The sequence below is a fragment of the Jaculus jaculus genome, chromosome 20 (assembly GCF_020740685.1).
Source record: "Jaculus jaculus isolate mJacJac1 chromosome 20, mJacJac1.mat.Y.cur, whole genome shotgun sequence".
Taxonomy (NCBI): Eukaryota; Metazoa; Chordata; class Mammalia; order Rodentia; family Dipodidae; genus Jaculus; species Jaculus jaculus.
Genome location: NC_059121.1, coordinates 15,229,312 through 15,256,592, shown reverse-complemented (window position 1 = coordinate 15,256,592; position 27,281 = coordinate 15,229,312). Strand labels below are relative to the sequence as shown.

General features: G+C 43.9%; 1 protein-coding gene across 2 annotated transcripts in view; it reads left to right on the top strand.

Moving 5' to 3' along the window:
- The window catches only part of Ipo11 (importin 11), a 189,834-nt gene that overhangs the window by 74,692 nt on the left and 87,861 nt on the right, over positions 1–27,281 (top strand). For both annotated transcript variants that reach the window (XM_045138953.1, XM_004672951.2), the window contains exons 17-21: positions 4,912–4,945; positions 5,622–5,662; positions 8,843–8,959; positions 14,665–14,778; positions 23,811–23,926. In XM_045138953.1, the coding sequence (XP_044994888.1) occupies positions 4,912–4,945; positions 5,622–5,662; positions 8,843–8,959; positions 14,665–14,778; positions 23,811–23,926 (422 nt within the window). The remainder of the gene's footprint in view (positions 1–4,911; positions 4,946–5,621; positions 5,663–8,842; positions 8,960–14,664; positions 14,779–23,810; positions 23,927–27,281) is intronic.

Genomic DNA, 27,281 nt, shown 5'->3' with positions numbered 1-27,281 from the left:
CATCTGCCTTACATGGGTCCTGGGGTATCGAGCCTGGATCTTTTGACTTTGCAGGCAAGTGCCTTCACCACTGAACCATCTCTCTAGCCCAACACTCTTTCTTCGCAATCAGTGACGACAAAGAAGAAACCAGTTGCTATCGCATGTGTGAAGAAATATAGTATCTAAGAAAGTATCCAGGAAATAAAAATTTTAAGTAAATTATTTAAACAAAATAGAAGGTTGGAATTGCATCACAGCTTTAGTTCATGTTCCTGATTTGGAAGCTACAGCTGTTTGCTGGTGCCACCTTGAGTGATAAAATCACAATAAAGTTTGAGAGAATGAGGAGATTATGTTAAAATAATATTGTGTTTTTTTTTTTTTTTTGAAGGCATGAGCTATCATGCCCAGCTCAATATTTTTATTTTTATTGATTTATTTGAGGGAAGGAGGGAGGAGGATTGAGAGAGAATGGGTATTCTGTGGCCTCCAGCCACTGCAAATGAACTCTGGGCACATGCACCACCTTGTACAACTGGCTTATGTGGGTTCTAGGGATCAAACCTGAGTCCTCGGCTTTTCAGGCAAGTGTCTTAATCAGTAAGCCATCTCTCCAGCTGACATAACATTAAGAAAATATTTATTTATTTATTTATTTATTTATATGAGAGAGAGGGAGAGAATGAATGGGCATGCCAGGGCCTTAGTCATTGCCAACAAACTCCTGATTCATGTGCCACCTTGTGCATCTGGCTTACGTGGGTTCTGGAAAATTGAACCTATGTCGTTTAGCTTTGCAGGCAAGGGCCTTGACCACTAAGCCATCTCCTCAGCCCCCATATTGTTTTTCTTTTTTTCTCCGACGTAGGGTCTTGGCTCTAGCCCGGGCTGATCTGGAATTCACTATGTAGTCTCAGGGCAGCTTTGAATTCGCGGTGGTGGTGGCTGCTGCTGCTGCTTTTTTTTTTTTTTTCCAAAGTAGGGTCTCATTCTGGCCCAGGCTGACCATGTAGTCTCAGGGCAATCCACCTACCTCTGCCTCCTGAGTGCTGGGATTAAAGGCGTGCACCACGTCGCTCAGCTCGTATTCTATTTTAAAACCCAAGATGACTTGGGAGGCAGAGGTAGAAGGATCGCCGTGAGTTCAAGGCCACCCTGAGACTACAGAGTTAATTCCAGGTCAGCCTGGACCAGAGTGGGACCCTACCTCGAAAAACCAAAAAAAAATAAATAAATAAATAAAAAATAAAACCCAAGATGATATACTGATACATTATTAAAATATAATTTGAAGGGTCCAGAGGTTATACACAAGGTGTAGAAAATACCTTTTTTGGGTTAGGTTAGTGAAGGGTGCTTGAATTATTTCTCCTCTCTTTCTGCCATTCAAACACTAACCAGGCCCGACCCTGCTAAGCTTCCAAGATCAGACATGATTGGGTGCATTCAGGGTGGTATGGCCATAGACTCTCCTCATTTTTTTCCTTTGGCTCCTCCAAAAGCCTTTACCTACACAGCCCTGCCCACTTTGCTCACTTGTCCATCTTTTTCACTCCTCTTGAGCCCTGTGTGCTGCTCCCTCCACCTCCCTACTGTGTCCCCGTTCTACCTGTGCCGCTCCCTGCACGTCCACACTGTCCACCTCCCTACTGTGTCCCCGTTCTACCTGTGTCGCTCCCTGCACGTCCATGCTGTTCACCACCCTACTGTGTCCCCGTTCTACCTGTGCCGCTCCCTGCACGTCCACGCTGTCCACCTCCCTACTGTGTCCCCGTTCTACCTGTGCCGCTCCCTCCACGTCCACGCTGTCCACCTCCCTCCTGTGTCCCCGTTCTACCTGTGCCGCTCCCTCACGTCCACGCTGTCCACCTCCCTACTGTGTCCCCGTTCTACCTGTGCCGCTCCCTCCACGTCCACGCTGTCCACCTCCCTATGTGTCCCCGTTCTACCTGTGCCGCTCCCTGCACGTCCACGCTGTCCACCTCCCTACTGTGTCCCCGTTCTACCTGTGCCGCTCCCTGCACGTCCACACTGTCCACCTCCCTACTGTGTCCCCGTTCTACCTGTGCCGCTCCCTGCACGTCCACGCTGTCCACCTCCCTCCTGTGTCCCCGTTCTACCTGTGCCGCTCCCTCCACGTCCACGCTGTCCACCTCCCTACTGTGTCCCCGTTCTACCTGTGCCGCTCCCTGCACGTCCACACTGTCCACCTCCCTACTGTGTCCCCGTTCTACCTGTGCCGCTCCCTGCACGTCCACGCTGTCCACCTCCCGACTGTGTCCCCGTTCTACCTGTGCCGCTCCCTCCACGTCCACGCTGTCCACCTCCCGACTGTGTCCCCGTTCTACCTGTGCCGCTCCCTGCACGTCCACGCTGTCCACCTCCCTACTGTGTCCCCGTTCTACCTGTGCCGCTCCCTCCACGTCCACGCTGTCCACCTCCCTCCTGTGTCCCCGTTCTACCTGTGCCGCTCCCTCACGTCCACGCTGTCCGCCTCCCTACTGTGTCCCCGTTCTACCTGTGCCGCTCCCTGCACGTCCACACTGTCCACCTCCCGACTGTGTCCCCGTTCTACCTGTGCCGCTCCCTGCACGTCCACGCTGTCCACCTCCCTATGTGTCCCCGTTCTACCTGTGCCGCTCCCTCCACGTCCACGCTGTCCACCTCCCTCCTGTGTCCCCGTTCTACCTGTGCCGCTCCCTCCACGTCCACACTGTCCACCTCCCTCCTGTGTCCCCGTTCTACCTGTGCCGCTCCCTGCACGTCCACGCTGTCCACCTCCCTCCTGTGTCCCCGTTCTACCTGTGCCGCTCCCTGCACGTCCACGCTGTCCACCTCCCTCCTGTGTCCCCGTTCTACCTGTGCCGCTCCCTGCACGTCCACGCTGTCCACCTCCCTACTGTGTCCCCGTTCTACCTGTGCCGCTCCCTGCACGTCCACACTGTCCACCTCCCGACTGTGTCCCCGTTCTACCTGTGCCGCTCCCTCACGTCCACGCTGTCCGCGTCCCTACTGTGTCCCCGTTCTACCTGTGCCGCTCTCTCACGTCCACGCTGTCCACCTCCCTACTGTGTCCCCGTTCTACCTGTGCCGCACCCTGCACGTCCACACTGTCCACCTCCCTACTGTGTCCCCGTTCTACCTGTGCCGCTCCCTGCACGTCCACGCTGTCCACCTCCCTACTGTGTCCCCGTTCTACCTGTGCCGCTCCCTCCACGTCCACGCTGTCCACCTCCCTACTGTGTCCCCGTTCTACCTGTGCCGCTCCCTGCACGTCCACGCTGTCCACCTCCCGACTGTGTCCCCGTTCTACCTGTGCCGCTCCCTCACGTCCACGCTGTCCGCGTCCCTACTGTGTCCCCGTTCTACCTGTGCCGCTCTCTCACGTCCACGCTGTCCACCTCCCTACTGTGTCCCCGTTCTACCTGTGCCGCACCCTGCACGTCCACACTGTCCACCTCCCTACTGTGTCCCCGTTCTACCTGTGCCGCTCCCTGCACGTCCACGCTGTCCACCTCCCTACTGTGTCCCCGTTCTACCTGTGCCGCTCCCTCCACGTCCACGCTGTCCACCTCCCTATGTGTCCCCGTTCTACCTGTGCCGCTCCCTGCACGTCCACGCTGTCCACCTCCCTCCTGTGTCCCCGTTCTACCTGTGCTGCTCCCTCCACGTCCACGCTGTCCACCTCCCTACTGTGTCCCCGTTCTACCTGTGCCGCTCCCTGCACGTCCACGCTGTCCACCTCCCTACTGTGTCCCCGTTCTACCTGTGCCGCTCCCTCCACGTCCACGCTGTCCACCTCCCTACTGTGTCCCCGTTCTACCTGTGCCGCTCCCTGCACGTCCACGCTGTCCACCTCCCTCCTGTGTCCCCGTTCTACCTGTGCCGCTCCCTGCACGTCCACACAGTCCACCTCCCTACTGTGTCCCCGTTCTACCTGTGCCGCTCCCTCCACGTCCACGCTGTCCACCTCCCTACTGTGTCCCCGTTCTACCTGTGCCGCTCCCTGCACGTCCACGCTGTCCACCTCCCTCCTGTGTCCCCGTTCTACCTGTGCCGCTCCCTTACGTCCACGCTGTCCACCTCCCTCCTGTGTCCCCGTTCTACCTGTGCCGCTCCCTCACGTCCACGCTGTCCACCTCCCTCCTGTGTCCCCGTTCTACCTGTGCCGCTCCCTCACGTCCACGCTGTCCACCTCCCTCCTGTGTCCCCGTTCTACCTGTGCCGCTCCCTCCACGTCCACACTGTCCACCTCCCTCCTGTGTCCCCGTTCTACCTGTGCCGCTCCCTCACGTCCACGCTGTCCACCTCCCTCCTGTGTCCCCGTTCTACCTGTGCCGCTCCCTCACGTCCACGCTGTCCACCTCCCTCCTGTGTCCCCGTTCTACCTGTGCCGCTCCCTCACGTCCACGCTGTCCGCCTCCCTACTGTGTGCCACCCTTCTTTCTGGAAACACCATTTGGCAAACCATGGAAAGCTGGAAAGGATAGGTAATATATATACTTTGTATTACTTGCTCAGTACGATGCGGAATGACCTTTTAGTTTCTCATGGCAACAGGCTCTGTGAGTTACTAACAAGAGTAAATAAAATGTTTTAGAATAATATTTTGTTTAACTACTAATGATGTTCAGTAGGTCTACGGTGATTAAAAACTCTTGGGCTGGAGAGATGGCTTAGCAGTTAAGCGTTTGCCTGTGAAGCCTAAGGACCCCAGTTCGAGGCTCGTTTCCCCAGGACCCACGTTAGCCAGATGCAGAAGGGGATGCACGCGTCTGGAGTTCGTTTGCAGTGGCTGGAGGCCCTGGCGTGCTTATTCTCTCTCCCTCTCTCCATCTGCCTCTTCCTGTCTCTCTCTCTCGCCCTCAAATAAATAAATAAATAACAAAAAAAATTTTTTAAGAACTCTTAACATCCTTTTTTTTTAAGGTACGAATTGAAACAGCAACAACTCTGAAGTTAAATATCCTTTATAAAATTTAAAAGTATTAGCTGGGGACTGGAGGGATGGCTGACTGGTTAAGGCGTTTGCCTGCAAACTAAAGGACCCAGGTTTGATTTCCCAGGACTCACGTTTGTCAGATACACAAGGGGTTGCATGCATCTGGAGTTCGTTTGCAGTGGCTGGAGGCCCTGGCATGCCTATTCTGTCCTCCCCTCTCTCTCCCTCTTTCTCTGTCAAATATATTTTTTAAAAAAGTACTAGCTGGGAGTGGTGGTGCACGCCTTTACGCCTTTAATCCCAGCACTCGGAGGCAGAGGTAGGAGGATCGCTGTGAGTTCCGAGGCCACCCTGAGACTCCATAGTGAATTCCAGGCCAGCCTAGGCTAGAGTAAGACCCTACCTTGGGCGGGGGTTGGGGGGAGTGTGGAATAATTAATTACTGAAAGCTTACTTTTTGTTGTTTTGAGACAGTATTCATGTAGCTCAGGCTACCCTTGAACATTTTCTCCTTCACCTCCTGAGTGTTGTATTACAGATGTGCACTGCCATGTTCAGCTTTAAGAAGATTGTTTTTGACTTCTGTTTTGTGAAATTAATTCACGAAAGTGTGGTTTTCATTAATTTATTGTCTTTATTGTAAATGTGTTGTCTTGATGTTTTCCTATATTCTCTGTATTCCTTAACTGCATCTTACCTGTTGATGATTTTGAATTTAGAACGGATCAGTTTCTACCGGTAAGAATACTCATTTTGAGGCTTTGTGACAATTGCTTGCATAAGGCTTTTGAGTATAATTATTACCTTGTCGCTGATAGATGTGTTTGTATATATATGCATAATAATGTATGTGTAAGTTATTAAAGCCTTTAACTGTGAACATTGTTTTTCTGCTCATATATGTTATTAAAACTTAATTTTAAAGTAAGTTGAAATAAATAAAAATTCCAAAAGATTGGTGTGGGCCCTGGGATATGGCTCAGCGGTTAAGGTGCATCCCTGCAAAGCCTGACGACCTGGGTTTGATTTCCTAGTTCCCTTATAAAGCCAGACGCACAAAGTAGTACATGCATCTGGAGTTCCTTTGTAGTGCTGTAGGCCTTGGCATGCCTGTATTGTTTTATTCTCTCTCTTAGCTTGCAAATAAATAAATAAAAATTCAAACAAAGTATGTTGGATTATTTTGGAGGATATGAATTTTCTTTGTGACCTTTCTTAAACTTATCAACCTGTACCCTGATCAGACATAATCCCTTCCCACCACCATCATTGGCCCCCTTTTGTATATCCTCCATTGAACCCCTTTTTTTCCCATGAAGCGCCTCTGTTTTGACGTCTCTCCCGCCCCATGTTGAACAGTTCTTATGTTGGTAGCATCAGCATTGTGAGGCCATGACTGCAACTGCCACATTGTATCTAGATCACAGGGCTTGATGGCACTCCTCGCTATCCTTTGACTCTTAGGTTACTTCTGCCACCTCTTATGCAGTGCATGCTGTGCCTTGGAGGGTGTGTTACAGATGTCTCACTTAGTATTGAGCACTCCACTGTCACTGTTTTTAGTACTTTGATGGATTTTAAGTCTCCCCAGTATCATTGCCATCTGAAAGGAAAGCTTTTCTAACCAAAGTGAGAAAAGCATTAATATAATTATGGGCATAAGTAGAAACATTTAAAGGGCAATTTGTTCAGCATAATGTATCTATTTTAGTCAAACAATAGTAGTAGCTTTGCCCCAGGGCTTATGACCTCATCAGTCTGAGGCTTTTGACTGGGTTTTCAGTATCAGGCATGATTTCCCTCCCATTCATTGAGAGAGCAGTTGGTTTCCCCATATCAGACATGCCACCATTGTACCCCATGGCTTCTTTTGCCTGGCTGGCCAGCCATGTAGCTTGCAGGGTTCATTGCTGGTTAAGACCACTGGTGGCTTTTTTCCCAGCATTATGCACAGCTGTTTCCTCAAATGTGACAGTCAATAGAAATGAGTCTTCCAGCTCATCTCCAGCTTGATTTTTTTCAGTGTGCCACAGCCAAAGATATATGAGATATATGGTGTCTTCAGCAGTAGATTCTTAACAAATCCTGGTGGGCAACCAAGAGCCTGGCAATAACTTAGATGGGTGTGGGATCATTTGAGGCCCCTTACCAACTATTTGGGAAGTATCCCTTGGCACTGAAATTTTCCTGTAATAGTCTATGTCTTCTCCTAGCTGGTACTCAGCATTTGCTCCTGAAATCTATACATATAAATATATAATGATCATTAAAGATGAGACAGTGGTGCTTGCTATTAAAAAGGCTAGGTTAGAAATTTAGAGGATAAAATGTCTGTGTACTTTGAGTGACAATTGTACATTGAGAACTTCTTACAAGCACTTTTTATTTTGGGAGAATAACCCTTTCGTCCCTCCCTTCTTCCCCTGTTGGCTTGGCACTCACAGTGTAGCTCAGGATGAGCTTGAACTTGAGGAAACCGAATACTGGAATTACAGTTGTAGGCCATCACACCTAGCAAGCAGTATCTCTTTGTTTACAAAAATAGTCATTAGTTGTTTTTTTTTAAAGGATTGTTTCACTGTAGCCCAGGCTGACTTGGAATTCACTATGTAGTCTCAGGGTGGCCTTGAACTTACAGCGATCCTCCTACCTCTGCCTCCTGAGTGTTGGGATTAAAGGTATGCACCACCATGCCCAGCTCTAGGATTTTTTTTTTTTCTTAATGGAAGCATTTTATAAACTGTTATAAAAGTTAACTAAATATAAATAAAACAAGTAACATAAAATTTCAAAAAGAACATAAAAAATTAACCAAGTATCTTTTATTTATTCACTTATTTATTTATTTGACAGAGAAAGAGGGAGGGAGGAAAGGAGAGAGAGAGAGAGAATATGGGCACACCAGGGCTTCTAGCCAGTGCAAACGAACTCCAGACACTTGTGACCCCTTGTGTACCTGGCTAACGTGAGTCCTGGGGAATCGAATCTGGGTCCTTTGACTTTGCAGGCAAATGCCTTAACAGCTAAGCCATCCCACCAGCCCTAACCAACTATCTTATTGAACAAATACTTGTTTACGAAAACCATCATGATTTTTCAGTTTCCAGTGTAAATTTTGTAACGGAGGTTAGAGCCAGGCATATGGCTTTAAATTCTTGTCTCATAAATATTTTGTTATTGTAGGATAATGTTTTTTTTTGGGGGGGGTGTGTACATGTTTGTATCTCAGTACCACATTTACTAAGGGCTCTGTGGGATATCTGAATCATTGAGTGCAATATTTAGTGTTTGTCATAGTCAGCTTCACTTTGCAGCATATGGGAGGAAGGGAACGTTCCATAATGGTGGAAGAAGCTAGTCCCCTTCCACAGGTCTATGCAGAGAGAAATACTACCCGCACCACAATAAGCAAGCACACCTCAGGAACCCCAGGCCTTTCGAGCTCACACATTCGATTCCAGATCTATTACCACACAGACCTTAAGGCTGGACCCTTAGATATGCCCACAGTGACACTTCCTCCAGCTGGAGATCTAATAAGTTACAAGCTTAATAAACTGTAGAATCTGTTGGGGGGGGGCATCTATTCAGACTACCACAGTGTTATACTTTGCTTTAATTCATAGGTCTATCATACTGTTATCTGGTTGGATGAATAATGATAAGGAAGAATAAAATTAAAACATATACATTTCAGGCAGACTTTTAAACATTTTAATTTGAGAATGATTAGGATTCTGAAATGAACATATTTATCAGCATTAAAGGAAAAAAAACAGTATTTTCCATACTGGCAGTGTATCTTGTTAAGGTTAAGATATCTTGTTAAGGTTCTGTCTTACCACTTTGATGGCATTTGCTTTCGTCAGTATTTGTTGATGATTTTACAGCTGTGACTCTTCTCCCTTTCTCCTGCAGTATCTGGAGACCATGTTCACACTCCTTTTTCAGTTACTGCAGCATGTTACAGAGTGTGATACGAAGATGCATGTTTTGCACGTACTATCCTGTGTGATTGAAAGAGTCAACATGCAGGTAATTTTGTTGTAAAACATAAAAATAAATGTCAGAGCCGGGCGTGGTGGTGCCCGCCTTTAATCCCAGCACTCGGGAGGCAGAGGTAGGAGGATTGCCATGAGTTCAAGGCCACCCTGAGATGACAGCATTAATTCCAGGTCAGCCTGGACCAGAGTGAGACCCTACCTCAAAAAACCAAAATAAAAATAAATCAAATATAAATGTCAGAGAAAGGAGTAAAATATATGTAGAATTTGTTAACGTCTGCTTTATGTAATTGTTGCAAAAGTACATACTTTTTTAACTTTAATTTATTCATTTTAAATTTTATTTTTTATTTATTTAAAAGAGAGAAAGGGGGGAAGAGGGGGGGAGAGAGAAACAGAGTAAGGCACACCAGGGCCTCTAGCCAGTACAAACATACTCCAGATATATGCACCACCTTGTGCATCTGGCTTATGTGGGTCCTGGGGAATTGAACCTGAGTCCTTTGGTTTTGCAGACAAGCTCCTTAACTGCTAAGCCATCTCCCCAGCACAAGATACATAAGTTTTAAATGCCTAGAACATATAGGTTGTTACTTCTGTTATTTAAAATCGACATTTACATTAGAATTTAGAGAGAATGATTAAGGGCTTGGGGAAATGGCTTCGTTGGGAAGGAAGGCTCTTGTCACACAAGCACGAGGCCCGAGTTCAGATCCCTCAGAATCTGTGTTAAAAGCCAGCCACAGCAGTGTGCTGATACTGGATATTCCAGTGTTGGGGAGACACAGGAGACTCCCTGGGGCTTGGTGTCCAGCTGGCCTAGCCATCTTCATGAATTCTACTTCTTGTTAGAGGTGTTGTCTCAATAAATAAGGTGGAGACAGAGGAAGGTAATTCACATTAACATTGGTCTCACTCACATGCAAATATGTACTTGTGCACATGAGTATGTACACACACATACACGCGCGCGTGCGCACACACATGCACAATGACAAGTAGAAATTAGGCATGAAATAAATTCATAAAAACTAGCCGTAATGGTACATGCCTATAATCCTAGTGCTCTGTAGGGCTAAGGAGAGAGGATCACTGTGATCTTTTTTCCCCCCTCCCTCCCTCCCTCCCTCCCTTCCACCCATCCATCCATCCTTCCTCCTCCTCCTTTTTCTTTTTCTTTTCCCTTTCCCCTTTCTTTCTTTCTCTCTCTCTCTCTCCTTCTTTCCTCTCCTCAGGTAGGGTCAATTCTAGCACCAGGGTGACCTGACATTCATTGTGTATTCTCAGGCTGGCCTTGGACTCATGGCGATCCTCCTACTTCTGCCTCCCCAGTGCTAGTATTAAAAATGTGTGCCACTATGCCTGGCTGGATCACTGTGATTTTAAAGCTATCCTGGACTCCATAGCAAGGCCTTTTCTCAAAAAACAAATAAGAAGCTGTATCAACAGTATAGAACAGATTAGAAAGTAGAATGGTTCATGTCTTAGGTCCTAGGAACATTGTAATTAATAAAATCTTTTGGGAATTTGTTTAAAGTGCTCCCCCAAAATATATTTATTTGTTTGAGAGAGAAATAGGCAGAGAGAGAATTCGTGCACCAGGGCCTCTGCCCACTGCAAACAACTCCAGACACGTGTACCATCTTGTACATCTGGCTTTACATGAGTACTGGGGAATTGAACCCGGGTCCTTTACGCTTTTCAGGGAAGCACCTTAATTGCCAAGCCATTTATCCAGCCTCTCTTACAGTTTTCCAACAGTTAAATTAGTTGGCTTTCCTTATCACCTTTGATGTTTGTAAAAAAAAATTATGTTGTACAAAACTACTGTATAAAATCATGTGCCTTTTTTTCTTTTATATGTGTATGTATTTTGCATGCCTGTGTTTATTATACATGTTGTATGTGTGTGGGCACACGTGTTTGTATGGGTATTTGGCCATATGTATGGAGACCTTAGATTAATAAGTTATCCTCCTAATTGTTCACCATGTTTTTTTTTTTTGTTGTTGTTGTTTCTTTGTTTTTGAGACATTACTTGTTACTGAGCATGAGGTTTACTAACCTTGCTAGACTGTTTAGCCCAGGCTGACTTGGAACTTACTTTGTAGCTCCAGGCTGGCCTCATGCTCATGGAGATCCTCCTTGGCATTAAAGGTTTGTGCCACCTTGCCTAGCCCTCACTCTCCTTTTTTTGGGTGTTGGGGATTCAAACTCATGTCCTCATGTTTGCATGGCAGACACTTTGCTGATTTAGCTGTCTCCCTAGTCTCTGTCCTGGATCTTTTTATATCTTAGTTCATATATATATCATATGTATATATGATATATAAAAGTGTATTTGAAATACACTTTGTATGTTTGAAAAGCACTGAAATAACTTGTGAGGTGTTGGAGAACACTAACTCGTTTTCCAATAGATCTGTTATTTGTGAATTCTCAAAACTTGAGCCTGGTTATTAATTTCAAAGCTATTGATGAGTAATAACCACACACCATTTTTATGTGCTTGGTGCTTTGCATATATTTCTCATTAGCCATCTAGATACCTTGAACTACTTCTCCTTCTTTCATCCTCCTGTTCCTTCTCTATTCCTCCTACTCCTTTTTCCTCCACCAACTTATTCCTCATAAGGTTGCTGGATCATGTAGTAATATCTTTGAGAAACATTCACACCATTTCGTTAATGACCATTTTGGATTCATATCAAGATTATACCAAGGCTCCAATTTCTCTTGATCATCATTTACCTACTCAGCCTTTAAAAAATGATCATTCTGTGAGATAATTTCTCATCATGATTTTGTTTGCATTTTCATGATGGCTATAAGACATCCTTGAATGTGTTTTTTATGTGTGTATGTGTGTTTTGTGTGTGTGTGTGTGTGTGTGTGTGTGTGTGTGTGTGTAGTGTGTATATATGATTGATGTGGGATGATTGATGTGGGTGCATTTTATGCACAGACGTGTCAAGGCCAGAGATCGATGTTGAGGGTCTTACTTAGGCCCACTGTGCCCTAAGGTGTTCCCTGTCTCCACATCCCCAGTTCTGGAATCCCCATACCCAGCATTTTGTGTTGTTGCCGGGGATCTAATCTTGGGTCCTTATGCTTACGTGACCAGCACTTGACACACTGAGCCATCTCATGGCCCTTAATTATTTTGTTTTGTTTTTAAGATACTATCCATCCATCCATGAGAGAGAGAGAGAGAGAGAATGGACATGCCAGAGCCTCTTAGCCACTGCAAACAAAATCCAGACATGTGCATCTGGATTCCGTGTATTCTGGGGAGTTGAACCCTGAGTCCTTAGGCTTTGCAGGCAAGCACCTTACCTGCTAAGCTATTTTTCCAACCTTGATCTTTTTTTGGAGGGGGAGGATATTGTTTTGTTAAGGTAGAGTCTTGCTCTAGTCCAGACTGACCTGGAATTCCCTATGTAGTCTCAGGGTGGCCTCGAACTCAAGGCGGTGCTCCTTGCTCAGTCTCTGTGGGTGTGCTAGGATTAAAGGCATGCACCACCATGCCAAGTCTTAATTTTTTATTTTTATCTTTTGAGGTAGGGTCTCACTCTAAGTCAGGCTGACCTGGAATTCACTGTGCAGTCTCAGGGCGGCCTCGAACTCATGGTGATGCTCCCACCTCTGCCTCCCCAGTGCTGGGATTAAAGATGTACACCACCGTAGCTTAAATTTGTTTTTTAAAGTGTTCTAAAAAGAACTGAAATTGGCCTACTTAAGAAAAAAGCCACCTATATGTTATTAATCTTTTTTTTTTTTTTTGGAGGTTTTACAAGGTAAGAGTCTCATTTTATCCCAGGCTGACCTGGAATTCACTGTGTAGTCTGGAGTGGCCTTGAACTCATGGCAATCCTCCTACCTCTGCCTCCCGAGTGCTGGGATAAAAGGCGTGTGCCACCACCTCCGGCTCTTATTAATCCTTTTTAGAATTGTGTATGGATGGACAGTCTTGTTCTGCCATTTCATTGGAATAAGTGTCTCCAACATGAAGAAATGTAAGAATAGATAAATATCCATATATCATTCACCTAGTTTCATCAGCCACCAACATTTTACCCCACTTGCTTTATTTTGGTGCATGTATATGCAGTTATACAGATTATTATTGTTAAACCATTCATTGCATGAACAGATTTAAAAAGCATTTTGTGGGGTGGAGAGATGGTGTAGTGGTTGAGCACTTGCCTGTGAAGCCTAGAGACCATGGTTCAAGGCTTGATTCCCCAAGACCCAAGTGAGCCAGATGCACAAGGGGGCGCACGCGTCTGGAGTTCGTTTGCAGTGGCTGGAGGCCCTGGCGCACCCATTCTCTCTCTCTCTCTGCCTCTTTCTCTCCCTTGTCTGTCTCTCTCAAATAAATCAAAATAAACAATTTTTTTAAAAGTATTTTTCTGTCTTATTTGAAATTCAAATCCATGAACTCATAATCAGTAGTGCTGCAACTACAAAGGTCTACTATTTCAGGTTCATCACCAGGGATCTGCTACTTGGCCATTTCAGTTACCATGATCCTCAGTGTGGAGCTGGGGTTTGTGTCACTGAGCACTTCTTTTCCAAGGCAGGCCCTGCTGTGCTATTATTAAAAACAGAAGAGCTTCACCCATGTCAGCTGTAACAATGTTATCTTGAAAATCAATGTCTTCACAGGAATTTTCACCACACCTCGTGTGCACCTTCCCTCTGTTGACATACTTGTTCTTTGTCAGTGTCTTTCCAGTACCTTGTCCTCTGACTGAAACTTGGGAAAGCCTTCAGAAGATTGTTGAGTGAAGAATGCCAACTCTTTAAAGGCAGAATGTAATGATAAAACAAATAATGTAGTCATTCTTTTGTTAAAAAAAAAAAAAAGATGCCAGGGCTGAAAAGATGGCTCAGAGTGAAAGTGCTCACTGGCAAAGCCATTCCCCAGGACTCATGGAAAGCTGGGTGGATGCACAAGGTGGTGTATGTGTCCAGGAGTTCGTTTGCAGTGGCTAGTGTCTCTGGTGCACCCATTTTCTCTCTCTCCTTCTCACTTTCTCTCGCTCACAAATAAGTAAAATATTTTTTAAATATTATATAATGGCATTTTTTTTGTTAATCTGTTAAGTGTTTTACATTCACGATTTTTTTCATTCTGTAAATTTATATTTGAGGTTATTTAAAAGCATTTCCTTAGTGCTTCAGGTCTCTGTAATATCCGGTTTCTTTCAGAATTACATTTAATTAACATATTATGTTTAGCTGCTGAAACTTCTCTCCAGCCTGAATTTTGTCTTTAAATAGTACTTTATTTAATTGCTTTTAGTTTTACTAGCCTAATTTAGAGAAACAAGGAGATAAAATCTAAGGCTGGAGAGGTAATTTGGTTGGCAAAGTGCTTTCCTGGTAAGCCTGAGAACCTGAGTTCAACCCCCAGTATCCCTGAAACAATTCCAGGTACAGTGGCACATGCTGCCTATCATCACAGTGGAGATAAGTCGATACCTGAGTTTCTCAAAGGAGGAGGGCATTTTCTCTAAGGATAATATCCATGGTTGTCCTCTGGGCTCCACACACATGTACATACACATAATTTTTTTAAAAAGATAAAATTTTTTGAGCATTAAAAAACATATTATGTTTAGCTTAATTAATATTGAAGAATTATTGCTTTGGACTGAATGGTGCCCTTTCAGTGTTTCTCAGAGCATGCTGCTTTCACTGAATGTTTCTGAAGTTCCTCTTCTCTTGCAGATACGACCGTATGTAGGATGCTTAGTGCAGTATTTGCCGCTTCTTTGGAAACAGAGTGAAGAGCATAATATGTTGAGATGTGCTATTCTGACAGCACTCATTCATCTTGTCCAGGTAAGCCACTTCTCTAGTGTCATAGCTCGTTTTCTTTTTTTTTTTTTTGCATGCGATTTATGTTAATGTTGGTGAAAAGTTTCACATTTACTTTTATGCTTTTTTAAAATGTGTGATTAAAATAATTTTTAAAACAGCTTTTACATATTTTCTTTTGAGGACATGTAAGAAATCATGTCTGTTTTTAATAGTGACTTCTCCTGGTAGGTGTAGTAGTCCCCAGGGGTGGTAGAGGTGTCATTTGTGCAGTGCATTGTACCACATGCACATTCCCTAGTGTTCAGGGTTTTCTGCATAAACTTACTGTATCATTACTCTATTATTAATAATAATAATATTGTCATTTTGAGAGAGAGGGAGAAAGGACCTTCAGCCTGCTTGGAAAAAAAAAAAAACAAAAACTCCAGATGCATGTGCCTGTGTTTCAGACTTACCTGAAAACTTGTGTTGGGGTGAAAAACACAGCTTGTGAGTCTCCTCAGAAAGTGTCACTTTATGTAAGCCAAAATAATGCTTGTAGAATATTTAGACATTTCTCTCTAGTCCTGACATTTCGCTACCCTGTATATTAGTATTGGCCAAGAGTGCAGAGATCCAAACAAGTAACAATCTTACCTTCTTTGAGATAAACATAAGATGTTTGATTCAAAATTTAAGACTGGACACTCTCAAATAAATAAATAAATAATGAAAAAAAGTATAAAAAAAATTTAAGACTGGAGTCAAAAGTACAGTTGTTTAATAATTTGGGACAATTATAGTTCCTTTCTTAAAATACTATTGTATTTCTATTTTTAACATGTATAGCAGATATTAGTATAGGCTTCTGAAAACCCATACTCCTGTATTGCCTTGGGGAGGTTGATAACTGGATATAAATAAACATTCATTGCAGTTTGCAGTAGTTGGGATCAATGGAGGTGAGCATTTGCTCATTCAGGTAGTAAGCATTTTGGAGGTCCTGTAATGTTGACCACATAATACTAGCCACTGGGAAGAAGAAATGAATAGGGCAGAATTTTTGCTGTTGACACTGTAGGGAGGTACTGATCAGCTGTATTGAAATGGCCTTTTTTTGAGGCAGGGTCTCACTCTGTCTAGCTCAGGCTGACCTGGAATTCACTATGGAGTCTCAGGGTGGCCTCAAGCTCATAGCAGTCCTCCTACCTCTGCCTCCCGAGTGCTGGGATTAAAGGTGTTCAAAGTGGTCTTTTAACCCTAAGACCATTGTAGTATTGGACACATGGTGTATTACCTGTCCCTTGACTGGAGAGAGGTGGAATATCAGAATAGGCCATCGGACAGAAGAGTGTCTAAATAGTGTTGTAAAGTCCTGTTAAGTAGGAGGTGTTTTTCTAAATTTTTTGTTGTTTTGAGTTTTAGTGAGTTGGTGACTTAGAGGTACACATGATAGTGGTATGTAGACAGATGTACCAGCATGAGTAGAGCTTGTGGTTTGGTCACTTACTGTGACATGATACCTGACATCAGCAGTGGACAGGAGGAAGGGTTTACTTTGATAGTTCCTGAGACAAATTTTGGGCCTCTCGAGCTAGGCCCCTGGTGAGACTTATCCATGGCAAACAGGAAGCGGAATGAGTACCTGAGGGCTCTGGGACATGCTTCCTGCCATCACCAGCTAGGCTCTAACTGTTGTTTTGTGGAATAATATTTTTGTTATTTCAGCTTTTTGTATGGCAGCAGTGTTTTCTTTAATCTGTCCAAGATAATAGTGATGTGATTTTGCCAAGCTATCATTTCCACGTGGTCTCTGTTTTCTAGTTCTTGTTTAAATCTGTATTTCATAGTAGATGCATATTGCAGTCAGGTTTGCATTGCTGGTAGAAATCATCCAACCAAGAGCAGCTTGTGAGAAAAAGAGGTTTATTTTGGCTTACAGACTCAAGGGGAAGTCCATGATACCAGGGAAAACAATGGCACGAGCAGAGGGTGGACATGACCCCCTGGCCAACATAAGGTGAGCAATAGCAACAGGAGAGTATGCCAAATACTGACAAGAGGAAACTGGCTATAACACCTATCAGCCTGTTCCCAACAATACACTGCCTGCAGAAGGCGCTAATTCCTAAATCTCCATCAGGTGGGAACCTAGCATTCAGAATACATGACTTTATGGGGCCACCAGAATCAAACCACCACATTCCGCCCCTGGCCCCCATAAACTGATAACCGTACGTGATATAAAATGCAGTGTGTTCAACAACTTTAAAATTCCCCATAGCTTTTGTCAATTCCAATGATGTTCATACATCCCCATAGTCCAAGATCTTTTAACTGAGCCATGATATGAAAAAAAAAGCCGACCTCAAAAAACCCATAATGGCACAGAATAAACATTCACACTGCACAAAAGATAGCATTGGACATAGCAAAGAAATACTCAAACAATACATGATTTCAAACAATCAGAGCAAACATCAAACTCTGTAGCTTCAAGTCCAACAACTCTAGTTAGTGACAAATCTCCAAGTCTAGTAATTCTAAACAGCAACAAGTGCAATTCCGCCCCTCCAGCTAGGTTACTCACAGTCCTGGGAAACTTCACTGGGGCCAGCAGCTTTCCTTAGCAGCCATCTCATGGTCCCAGCATCTCCACTGCAATCCACAGTTCATCCTCATGGCCCCATGGAGTCTCCATACAGGCATCCAGCAAACCTGCTTCACACTGCCCATAGCCATTTCCAAAACAGAAGACCGTGTTGCAAACTCAATGACTCCCTCTTTTCTGCATTTCTTATGCTCCACAATACCAGATAGGGTGCCAATTTGTTAACACAGGAGGGAATAAGGCAGACTTTGAAGGAACAGGGACTCCCTTGAGCACTCAGGCCGCTCCAAAAGAGTCTACATTCTTCCTTTTGCCCCAGCACAGGTCAGCTGGCCCAATCACAAAGGTTGCAATCTCTCAATTGCTGCTGAACGGGCAGCAGTTCACCCAAAGATTATTCTTTCTGTGCCATATCCCTCAGCTCACACCAGTTCATTTCTACACAAAGCAACCCTGCCCAACTTCTCAGTCACGGGCATAACAGCAAGCTTCCCACACAGACTGCTATCCCAGTCCAGGCAAAGCTCTTTCTCACCCTCATAAGCCAAACCTCCATAGTTCTTACTGCATTCAGGTCTTTAAACTCTGACCAGAATAGTCCATCAAGCTGTACTTACAGCACTGCAAGGCATCTCTTAGGCCAAGGTTTCAAATTCTTCTACATTCCTCTTGAAAATGAGCCACACAGTCAGGTGTCCAGCAGCAACCTCACTCCTTGGCATCACTTTACTGTTGCAGTCAGGTTCGCATTGGTGGTAGAAATCACCCAACCAAGAGAAGCTTGTGGGAAAAAAGAGGGTTGTTTTGGCTTACAAACTCAAGGGGAAGCTCCACTATGGTAGGGGACAACAATGGCATGAGCAGAGGGTGGACATCACCCCCTGGCCCACATAAGATGGACAGTAGCAACAGGAGAGTGTGCCAAATACGGGCATGGGGAAACTGGCTGTAACACTCATAAGCACGCCCCCAACAATACACTGCCTCCAGGTGGCATCAATTCCCAAATATCCATCAGCTGGGAACCTAGCATTCAGAACACGTAAGTTTATGGGGGACATCTGAATCAAACCACCACATTCTGCCTTATCTTAATATTCCTCCATATCTTCACTAGTCCTGACAGTATTTCAGTTTGCTTTCGGAAACATTTTTATACATTTGCTAAGGGTTCTGTTCCTCTAGAGAACCCAGGCTAATGCAATGAGTCATTCATATGTATGTTGGTTCTTGGATGTTTTTAGATGCAGCTTTCTATTGTGGAGAAAGTTGAAATGTACATAAAAGAAACTGTAATAGATCTGTAAGCATCTGCAGCTTCAAAATATTAGCATTTTGTTTATGCAAGTCTAAGAATACACACTCCAAACTGAAGTGAAAAATGAGTGTGTGTATGGGACGACAACATAAGTGTAACTTTTCCTTTTAAGATGATTTCCTGGGTTTAATAGAAAAAAAGTTTTACGGAAATATATTGATGGTGCTTTTCCTCAGTGGTGAATCCTTCATTTTCTTGCTTCATCTTCTTGCTTGTTGTAAGTTAATACTGCCTTCATTACCTGGTGTTTCCCCGGCATGGGGCCAGTTTCTTATAGGGCGCAGGAAGCTAGCTGTTTATCTGTTTAAGGGGTGGAAGAAACATTTGTAGCTGGTTGCTTTTCTAAACACTTAAGAGATTCTCGTATTCTTAACACTTTCCTTCACCTGTCAGGTCCCCAAACACACGCACACACACCTTTTTCAAAATACTTCATGCTACCAGTTCCTGAGGGTTTTTTTTTAAATATTTTTTTTGTTCATTTTTTTATTTTATTTATTTGAGAGCGACAGACATAGAGAGAAAGACAGATAGAGGGAGAGAGAAAGAATGGGCGCGCCAGGGCTTCCAGCCACTGCAAACAAACTCCAGACGCGTGTGCCCCCTTGTGCATCTGGCTAACGTGGGACCTGGGGAACCGAGCCTCAAACTGGGGTCCTTAGGCTTCACAGGCAAGCGCTTAACCACTAAGCCATCTCTCCAGCCCTTCCTGAGGGTTTTTGAGGTTCATGTAAACCAGTCTGCATGTTACCCTTCCACTTCTAGTAGTCTTCCCCCCCCCTCAACAGTTTTGGTTTTCTGAGGTAGTTCTCCTAGGCTGACCTAGAATTCAGGGTGTTCTTGAACTCATGGTGGTCCTCCTCCTCTGCCTCCCAAGTGCTGGGATTAAAGTGGTACACCACTATGCCCACCTTTATTGAGTAGATATATTCTAATTGTCCTAAGAAATTTTCAGTTTACTTGATGCATCTGAATGAGTTTGACTAGTTTCTGTCTTCTCCCTTTCCTAGGATGGGTAGTATATGGGATTTGAAATTTAAGGCTTAATATACTTCTTTATATAACAATGGCATTTTGCTAGTTCTTTGCTTTAAACAGACTCTTCAGTGTAATCTTCACATGGCTGATTGGAAGGCTAGATTTCTATTTACTATATTTAAGAATTTCCTGCACGGCTCTCTCTGCAGCGTTTTTGCTGGGCAGATAAGAGGAACTGAAAGACAGGCTTCAGGACTTAGCAGAAGGAGAGGGAGGAGCGGAAAGTGTGAGGCCAAGCCTGGGTACATCGCATCATGCCAGTCAGGGCTACAAAAGAGAAAGAACTGAACAAGGGAAAGGGAGGGAACAGATATGTATGCATAGTTTATAGTATTTTAATTTGCTAGAAGTTTTATTAACATTTGAATTATTTTACAAATTAGAAGGTGTTTGATGTTTCATTTGGTTTCTTTGCTGTATTTATTGGATTATGGAGTTTAAAAATTAGTTATTTATGACTCGGGAGGCACAGGTAGGAGGATTGTCATGAATTCAAGGCCACCCTGTGACTACATTGTGAATTCCAGGTCAGCCTGAGCTAGTGAGACTCTACCTTGAAAAAAAACCCTAAAATTATTCATTTAATTTATTATTTATTTTTTCAGAGAGAGAGAGGTGCAGATAGAGAGAATGAGAGAGAGAGAGAGAGCACGCATGGGTGTGCAGGGCCTCTAGCCACTGCAAATGAACCCCAGATGCATGTACCACCTTGTGCTGCCTTATGTGGATACACGGGAATCAAATCTGGGTCCTTAGACTTCATAGGAGAGAACCTTTATTAAGGCTTATAAATTGTTTTTATCACAACCCTTTTTTATTTTTGTAAATTTTATTTATTTATTTGAGAGAGAGGGAAAGGGAGATCCAGAAATAGGCAGGCAGAGAGAATGGGCATGGCAGGGCCTCCAGCCAGTGCAAATGAACTTCAGATACATTTACTCCCTTGTACTTCTGGCTTACATGGGTCCTGGGGAGTCGAACCTGAGTCCTTTGGCTTTGCAGGCAAGTGCCTTAACCGCTATGTCATCTCTCCAGCTCATACGACAACCCTTGCTGTTTGCTTAGAAGTGTTGCCAGTAGCTGGGCGTGGGAGGCAGAGGTAGGAGGATTGTCATGAGTTCAAGGCCATCCTGAGACTACAGAGTGATTTCCAGGTCAGCTTTAGCTAGAGTGAGACCCTACCTTGAAAAAGCAAAAAAAAAAGTGTTGCCACTGTGATAGACCTGTCAGCCTCTGAGCGCAGCAGACAGAGGATTTTAGATTCAATTCCTTTTCCTCCCTGTATCTTTGTATACTTGACTTCTTAAAACCATAATAAATATAATATACATATGTGAAAAGTATATGAAATGAATCTTTTTATCCTTTCCCCCATATCTTAACTAGTCCTGACAGTGTTTCATTTCCTTTGAGAAACATTTTTCTTTAAATTTTTTTTGTTTATTTTTATTTATTTATTTGAAAGTGACAGAGAGAGAAAGAGGCAGATAGAGAGAGAGAGAGAATGGGTGCGCCAGGGCTTCCAGCCACTGCAGATAAACTCCAGACGCGTGTGCCCCCTTGTGCGTCTGGGTAATTTGGGTCCTGGGGAAACGAGCCTTGAACCGGGGACCTTAGGCTTCACAGGCAAGCGCTTAACCACTAAGCCATCTCTCCAGTCTCAGAAACATTCTTATATATTTGCTAAATGTACAGACATATAGGGGTTTATTTTTAAGATTTTTTTTTATTCTGGTAAATCTTTATATAGTTACACAGCAATATAAAAGTAGGAATATAAAGTACTGCTTAGCATGTATGAGCACCTGGGTTGAGTCTACAGTACAAAATTAAAAATAAGCAAAGTTAGGGCTAGAGAGATGGCTTAGTGGTTAAGGTGCTTTCCTGTGAAGCCTAAGGACTTATGATCGATCACCAGTACCTATGTAAGCCAGATGCACAAGGTGGCATATGCATCTGGAGTATGTTGCAGTGGTTGAAATTCCTGGTGTGCCTGTTCTCTCTGTGTATCTCTATTTATCTCTATCTGCTTCTTCCTCTCTCTCAAGTAAATAAATGAAATACTTAAAAAAATAAGCAAAGTGAAACAGGGGTGTCTCAGTGAGCCAGCTAGATCAATAAACTGCTACATTCTAGCCAGCCATGGTGGCTGGAGTCTGTGACCAGTGCTGAGGCTGAGGCTGAGGCAGCTGAACTGCCATGAGTTCTAGGTTAGCCTGGCTTAACAGTGTGAGACCTGGTTTCAAAAGAACAGCAAACAAGGTGGGGCTGAGGCAAGACCTCAGTTAGTAAAGTGCTTTCTATCCAGCATGGTGGTCTGAGTTAGGATCCCTAGTACCCACAAACCCCCAGCATCCTGTTTGGGGTGAGGGATCAAACTCAGGTGGTCTCAGGCCCTCCCACACCCTCCCATGTAGTGCACGCACTTTGACCTGCAGAGCCATCTCCCCTGCCTCTGCTCAGACTTTTCTAAGCAGGCTTTGCAGATCTGATGGCTTTTTACCAGGAGTAAGTAAGGTGTTTATATCTCATGGTGGTTCCTTGGCACTTGGTGTCAGGACAGTGACTTAAGTGGTGGGCAGTGTTCCTTTGGTGAGGGCACACACACCCTACAGGCTCTGTGTTCCTTTGGTAAGGGTGCATGCACCCTCATGCTCTATATCTATATCTCACAGCTAGTGGGTCTCTTACGTGCATGGGCTTCTTTGTTAAGTTGTCCGGGCTGTTGTACTTCAGTGGGCGCAAGTTTTCAGAGCCACAAAAGCACTAGTGGGGGGGGGGGGGAGGTTGCGGGGTGTGGAGGCAGCAGAGGAGAAGGTGAAGGGAGTAGAGGTATAGAAGTAAAAGATGGCTGGTTAAAATTTTTCTTTTTCTTTATTTATTAGAGAGCGAGCGAGCGAGCGAGAGAGAGAGAGAGAAAGAGAGTGCGCGCAAGTGAGAGAGAAAATGGACCCAGCAGGGCCTCTAGCCACTGCAGAGTTCAGATGCGTGCACCACCCTGTGCATCTGGCTCATTGTAGTATCTGGGGAATCGAACCTGAGTCTTTAGGCTTTACAGCACCTTAACCACTAAGCAGTCTCGCCTGTGCTAGACACAAAGATACTCTATGCCAAATTGCTTTTCATGGCTGCCCAGTATTCTAAAGTATGGATATACTATGTATGTCTGAACATTTAGCTGGCTTCACTTTACATTTCTTAGTCAGGTGAAAGTGTTGATACAATTAAAAATAACAATGTGTCTGTATTCACAGCATTGGGAGAATAAATATGTCACATATGGGATGAACATTCTTTTTTATTTAATTTTACTTATTTGAAAGAGAAGAGGGGAGGAATGAATGAGAATTAGTGCACCAGGGTCTTCAGCCACTGTAAACAAACTCCAGACACACGTGCTACTTTGCGCATCTGGCTTCTGTGGGTTCTGGGGAATCAAACCAGGGTCCCTTGAGTTCATAGGCAAGTGCCTTAACTGCTAAGCCATCTCTACAGCCCTGAATCTTCTTTTAACCATGTCTAATAAGAGATACTCAGCCTGTGTGTAGAATCTTACAATAAACAGATGCATGTAGCTGTGCCATGTATATTTTTTACAACCATTAGATGGAGATGTAGTGCTTTTGACTTTTGTTTTCCAATTATAAACAGAGCTTTGTTTTTACTACCTTTTTTTGTTTTGAGGTTAGGTCTCACTCTGGCTCAGGCTGACCTGGAATTCACTATGTAGTCTCAGGGTGGCCTTGAACTCACAGCGAACCTCCTGCCTCTGCCTCCTGAATGCTGGGATTAAAGGCATGCATTACCATGCTGGGCTTTATTTATTTATTTATTTTTGGTTTTTCAAGGTTGGGTTCCACTCTAGCCCAAGCTGACCTGGCATTCACTATGTAGTCTCAGGGTGGTCTTGAACTCTGCCTCAAGTGCTGGGATTAAAGGCATTTGCCACCACGCCCAGATTTTACTAGTTTTTATAATGAGGAATGCTCTAAAAGACTATTGTTCATAAATTATTTTCAGAACTTTTTCTGTGTCAGTTAGTTTTTTGGTGGTGGGGAGGGGTCTTAGAATGTCTTATTATAAAAGTTGTATTTATACTTCCTGTAGGGATTAGGAGCAGACAGCAAGAACCTGTACCCTTTCCTGCTCCCAGTTATCCAGCTGAGTACAGATGTTTCCCAGCCTCCACATGTCTATCTTCTGGAAGATGGCTTAGAGTTATGGTAAGAGGAAGCGCGTGGACCTTCAGCTTCTCTTCTGGGCCTCATGTGCTTTTGTGCCAGTAAAGTCAAGGTCATGCAGCAGGGCTGTGAATACCCTGTGTGTACAATAAGTTCTTGAAATTGCCCCCCTTGTCCCGTGGTAATGTCAACAGTTCCTCTCTGGCAGTGGCTGTTCCGTGTGCGCTCTTAGACAGCTAAGGGGAGAGTGGTGGGAGTTCTGCTGCACTTCGTCTTGTGGAATTGGGGTCATGTTTCAAACTAAAAGCTGTCTCAAAGGTTTTTCAGACTGTGAAATGAGATGTTTAGGGGAAACGGAGTTAGTTTTTGTCTTCTTCCTACCTTACCCAGTATACGTTCATGTTTCAGATGTTGCTGTTTCTCATACCCTTGTTTTATTATTTCATAGAATTAGTAGTATATAGCATTACAAGTTTAAAAATTGAGAAGATAGCCCTGTTTCCTGGTAACTTAATGCCTAGTGTGTATCTAGGGAACTGTGGTAGCATGTTTTGTTTTGTTTTTTTTTGCTTGATTAAGCTCATCTCACTAATGAAAACAGTTCTCTCCAACAATAATACAGGACTAGTTTAAATTTTTATGTTATAAGCACAATGTGGTGGTGCATACCTTTAATCCCAGCACATAGTAGGCAGAGGTAGGAGGATCACCCTGAGTTTGAGGCCAGCCTGAGAATACATAGTGAAGTCCAGGTCAGCCTGGACTAGAGTGAGATTCTGCCTTGAAAAGCCAAAAAAGAAAAAAAAAATCAGTTATTAATTGACTACAACTATAATTAAATAAATCACAGAAAATAATCATAAAGAATGAGCATTTGTTCTTTGGCCTTTCTCCCTTCCTCTCTTACCCTAGATTTGCTTAGATTTCTAGGAATTGATCACTTTGACTTGGGCTGGGATATAGCTCAGAAGTAGATTTCACAGCCCTGGATTCAATTACTAGCAGCAATTAAAAGAAGAAAACAAAGCAAAGGTGGTTTTGAAATGTAACAGTAGATTCTTACTAATTTGAAATTTTTCAGATTATGGTGTTTGAATTTAAATGTCATCTAGGTGGTATGGTTATGAATCGGCATGCTGTTGCAATCTTCAAAAAAAATTTTTTTGGTTTTTTATTTATTTGAGAGCGACAGACAGAAAGACACACACACACACACACACACACACACACACACATACAGAGAAGGGGGGAGAAAGAAAGAAAGAAAGAAAGAAAGAAAGAAGGGGAGAAAGAGAGAGAGAGAAAGAGAATGGGCAAACCAGGGCCTCCAGCCACTGCAAACAAACTCCAGATGCATGTGCCACCTTGTGCATCTGGCTTATGTGGGTACTGGGGAATTGAGCCTCAAACTGGGGTCCTTAGGCTTCACAGGCAAGTGCTTAACCACTAAGCCATCTCTCAAGCACCTGTTGCAACCTTTTGTATTCAGATATTTTTATTTGTATAAGGGTCAGAAGTTGGCACACGTGTTTGTAAAAGAGCCAGGTAGTTACTGTGTAAGTATTTCAGAGTAGTTGTAGGTACTTGCACTCTAATGTCTTAGCATCAGAGCTGTCAGTCTAGATATTCTATACATAACCAAATAGATAAACATCACTCATAGAAAATAGGATGTGGGTTACATTTTATCCCATAACCTGTAAGCTCTCAATAGCTGCTCCAGATTATAAATTAAAATATTGATCTCTGATGTATGAATACTTTGCTTTAAACATGTAGATACTATGTGATGGTGAATATTGGGAAGTCTTAAAAGATGAAGAGACTCAGAATTGTAGTATGATAGGCTTATTGCTAGAATATTGTATTGGGGATTGAATGTAAGGCTACCCATACAGGCCAGCTCTCTACCAATGATCTGTATCCCCAACCGTCTTCTTGGTTTTCCTTTGTTTTGAGACACTGTTGGAGCTCTGTGTAGACCAGACTACTCTTGCTTGAATTTGTAATCTTCCTGTTCAGTATGGATCCATTAAGCAGTTTTGCAGATTCTCTGAGCTCTCCATCTACAAGGAAATGCTAAATGTTCTTCGAGGTTTGCCTCTGAGTTTTGAGTCTGGCCTCTGCATGTGCTTATCCAGTGTATTGCTCTGAAGTGTTTGTAGGTATGTACCAGCTTAGAGAAATTCTTTTTCATTTTTTTTTGTTCATTTTTTATTTATTTATTTGAGAGCAACAGACACAGAGAGAAAGACAGATAGAGGGAGAGAGAGAGAATGGGCGTGCCAGGGCTTCCAGCCACTGCAAACAAACTCCAGACGCGTGTGTCCCCTTGTGCATCTGGCTAACGTGGGACCTGGGGAACCGAGCCTCGAACCGGGGTCCATAGGCTTCATAGGCGAACGCTTAACCACTAAGCTATCTCTCCAGCCCAGAGAAATTCTTTTTCATTTACAGTGTGTTTGTGTTAGCTCTCTGTTACTGTGATAAGTCCCCTGGACAAGCTGTAAAGAGAAAAGGCATATTTTGGCTCACAATTTGGGAGGTTTTAATTCATGGCTGACTGACCTTTGGGCCTTGGCCATATGGTATATCCTGGTGGGGCTTCTGTGACCAGACAGGAAAGAGAGGAAGGCTCTGCCATGCTCAGGTTCCTTCAGGGCCATGTTCTCTGTGACCTGAAATCTCCCACTGAGACCCACCTCTCAGTGCTTTTCACCAACTACCTGCACTGTGAACCAGGGCTCAAACAAGCTGTTGGCATTTGGGCCTTTGGAGATATTCTGGATCCATTGGATTTTTTTTTTTCTTCTTTGTGTTTTGAGGTAGGGTCTTGCTCTCTAGCCAAGCCTGACCTGGGATTCACCATGTAGTCTCAGGGTGGATTTGAACTCACAACAGTCCTCCCACTTGTGCCTCCTGTGTGCTGGGATTAAAGGAATGTGCCAGCGGGCTGGCTCTGAACACCTGATTTTGAGAAGAGGCTTCCCTCATCCCTGCTGTGCTTGTCTCTTTAGCTTCGCTGTGGTGATGGAGTGTGAGTAGATATGCCAACCTTGTAGTTTTGTGATAACCCACAGCCTATTTACATGCAGACTTTTTATATATTGATGGAGTGTGAGTAGACATGCCGACCTTGTAGTTTTGTGATGACCCACAGCCTATTTACATGCAGACATTTTATATATTGGTTCAGATTGATAAAGCTGTGACTGTGAAATTGGCTTGAAAATAACCCTTCATACTAATAAGTTTCTACCTAAATATCATTTAACATTTACTGATTAGCACAGTTTCTTATTGAAGAGAAGCATCAGTCACATGGAAGAATTGATCAAGAAAATAAGAACAACAAAATAATTTTATACCTCTTTTGCAGTTCATAATTATCATGCAT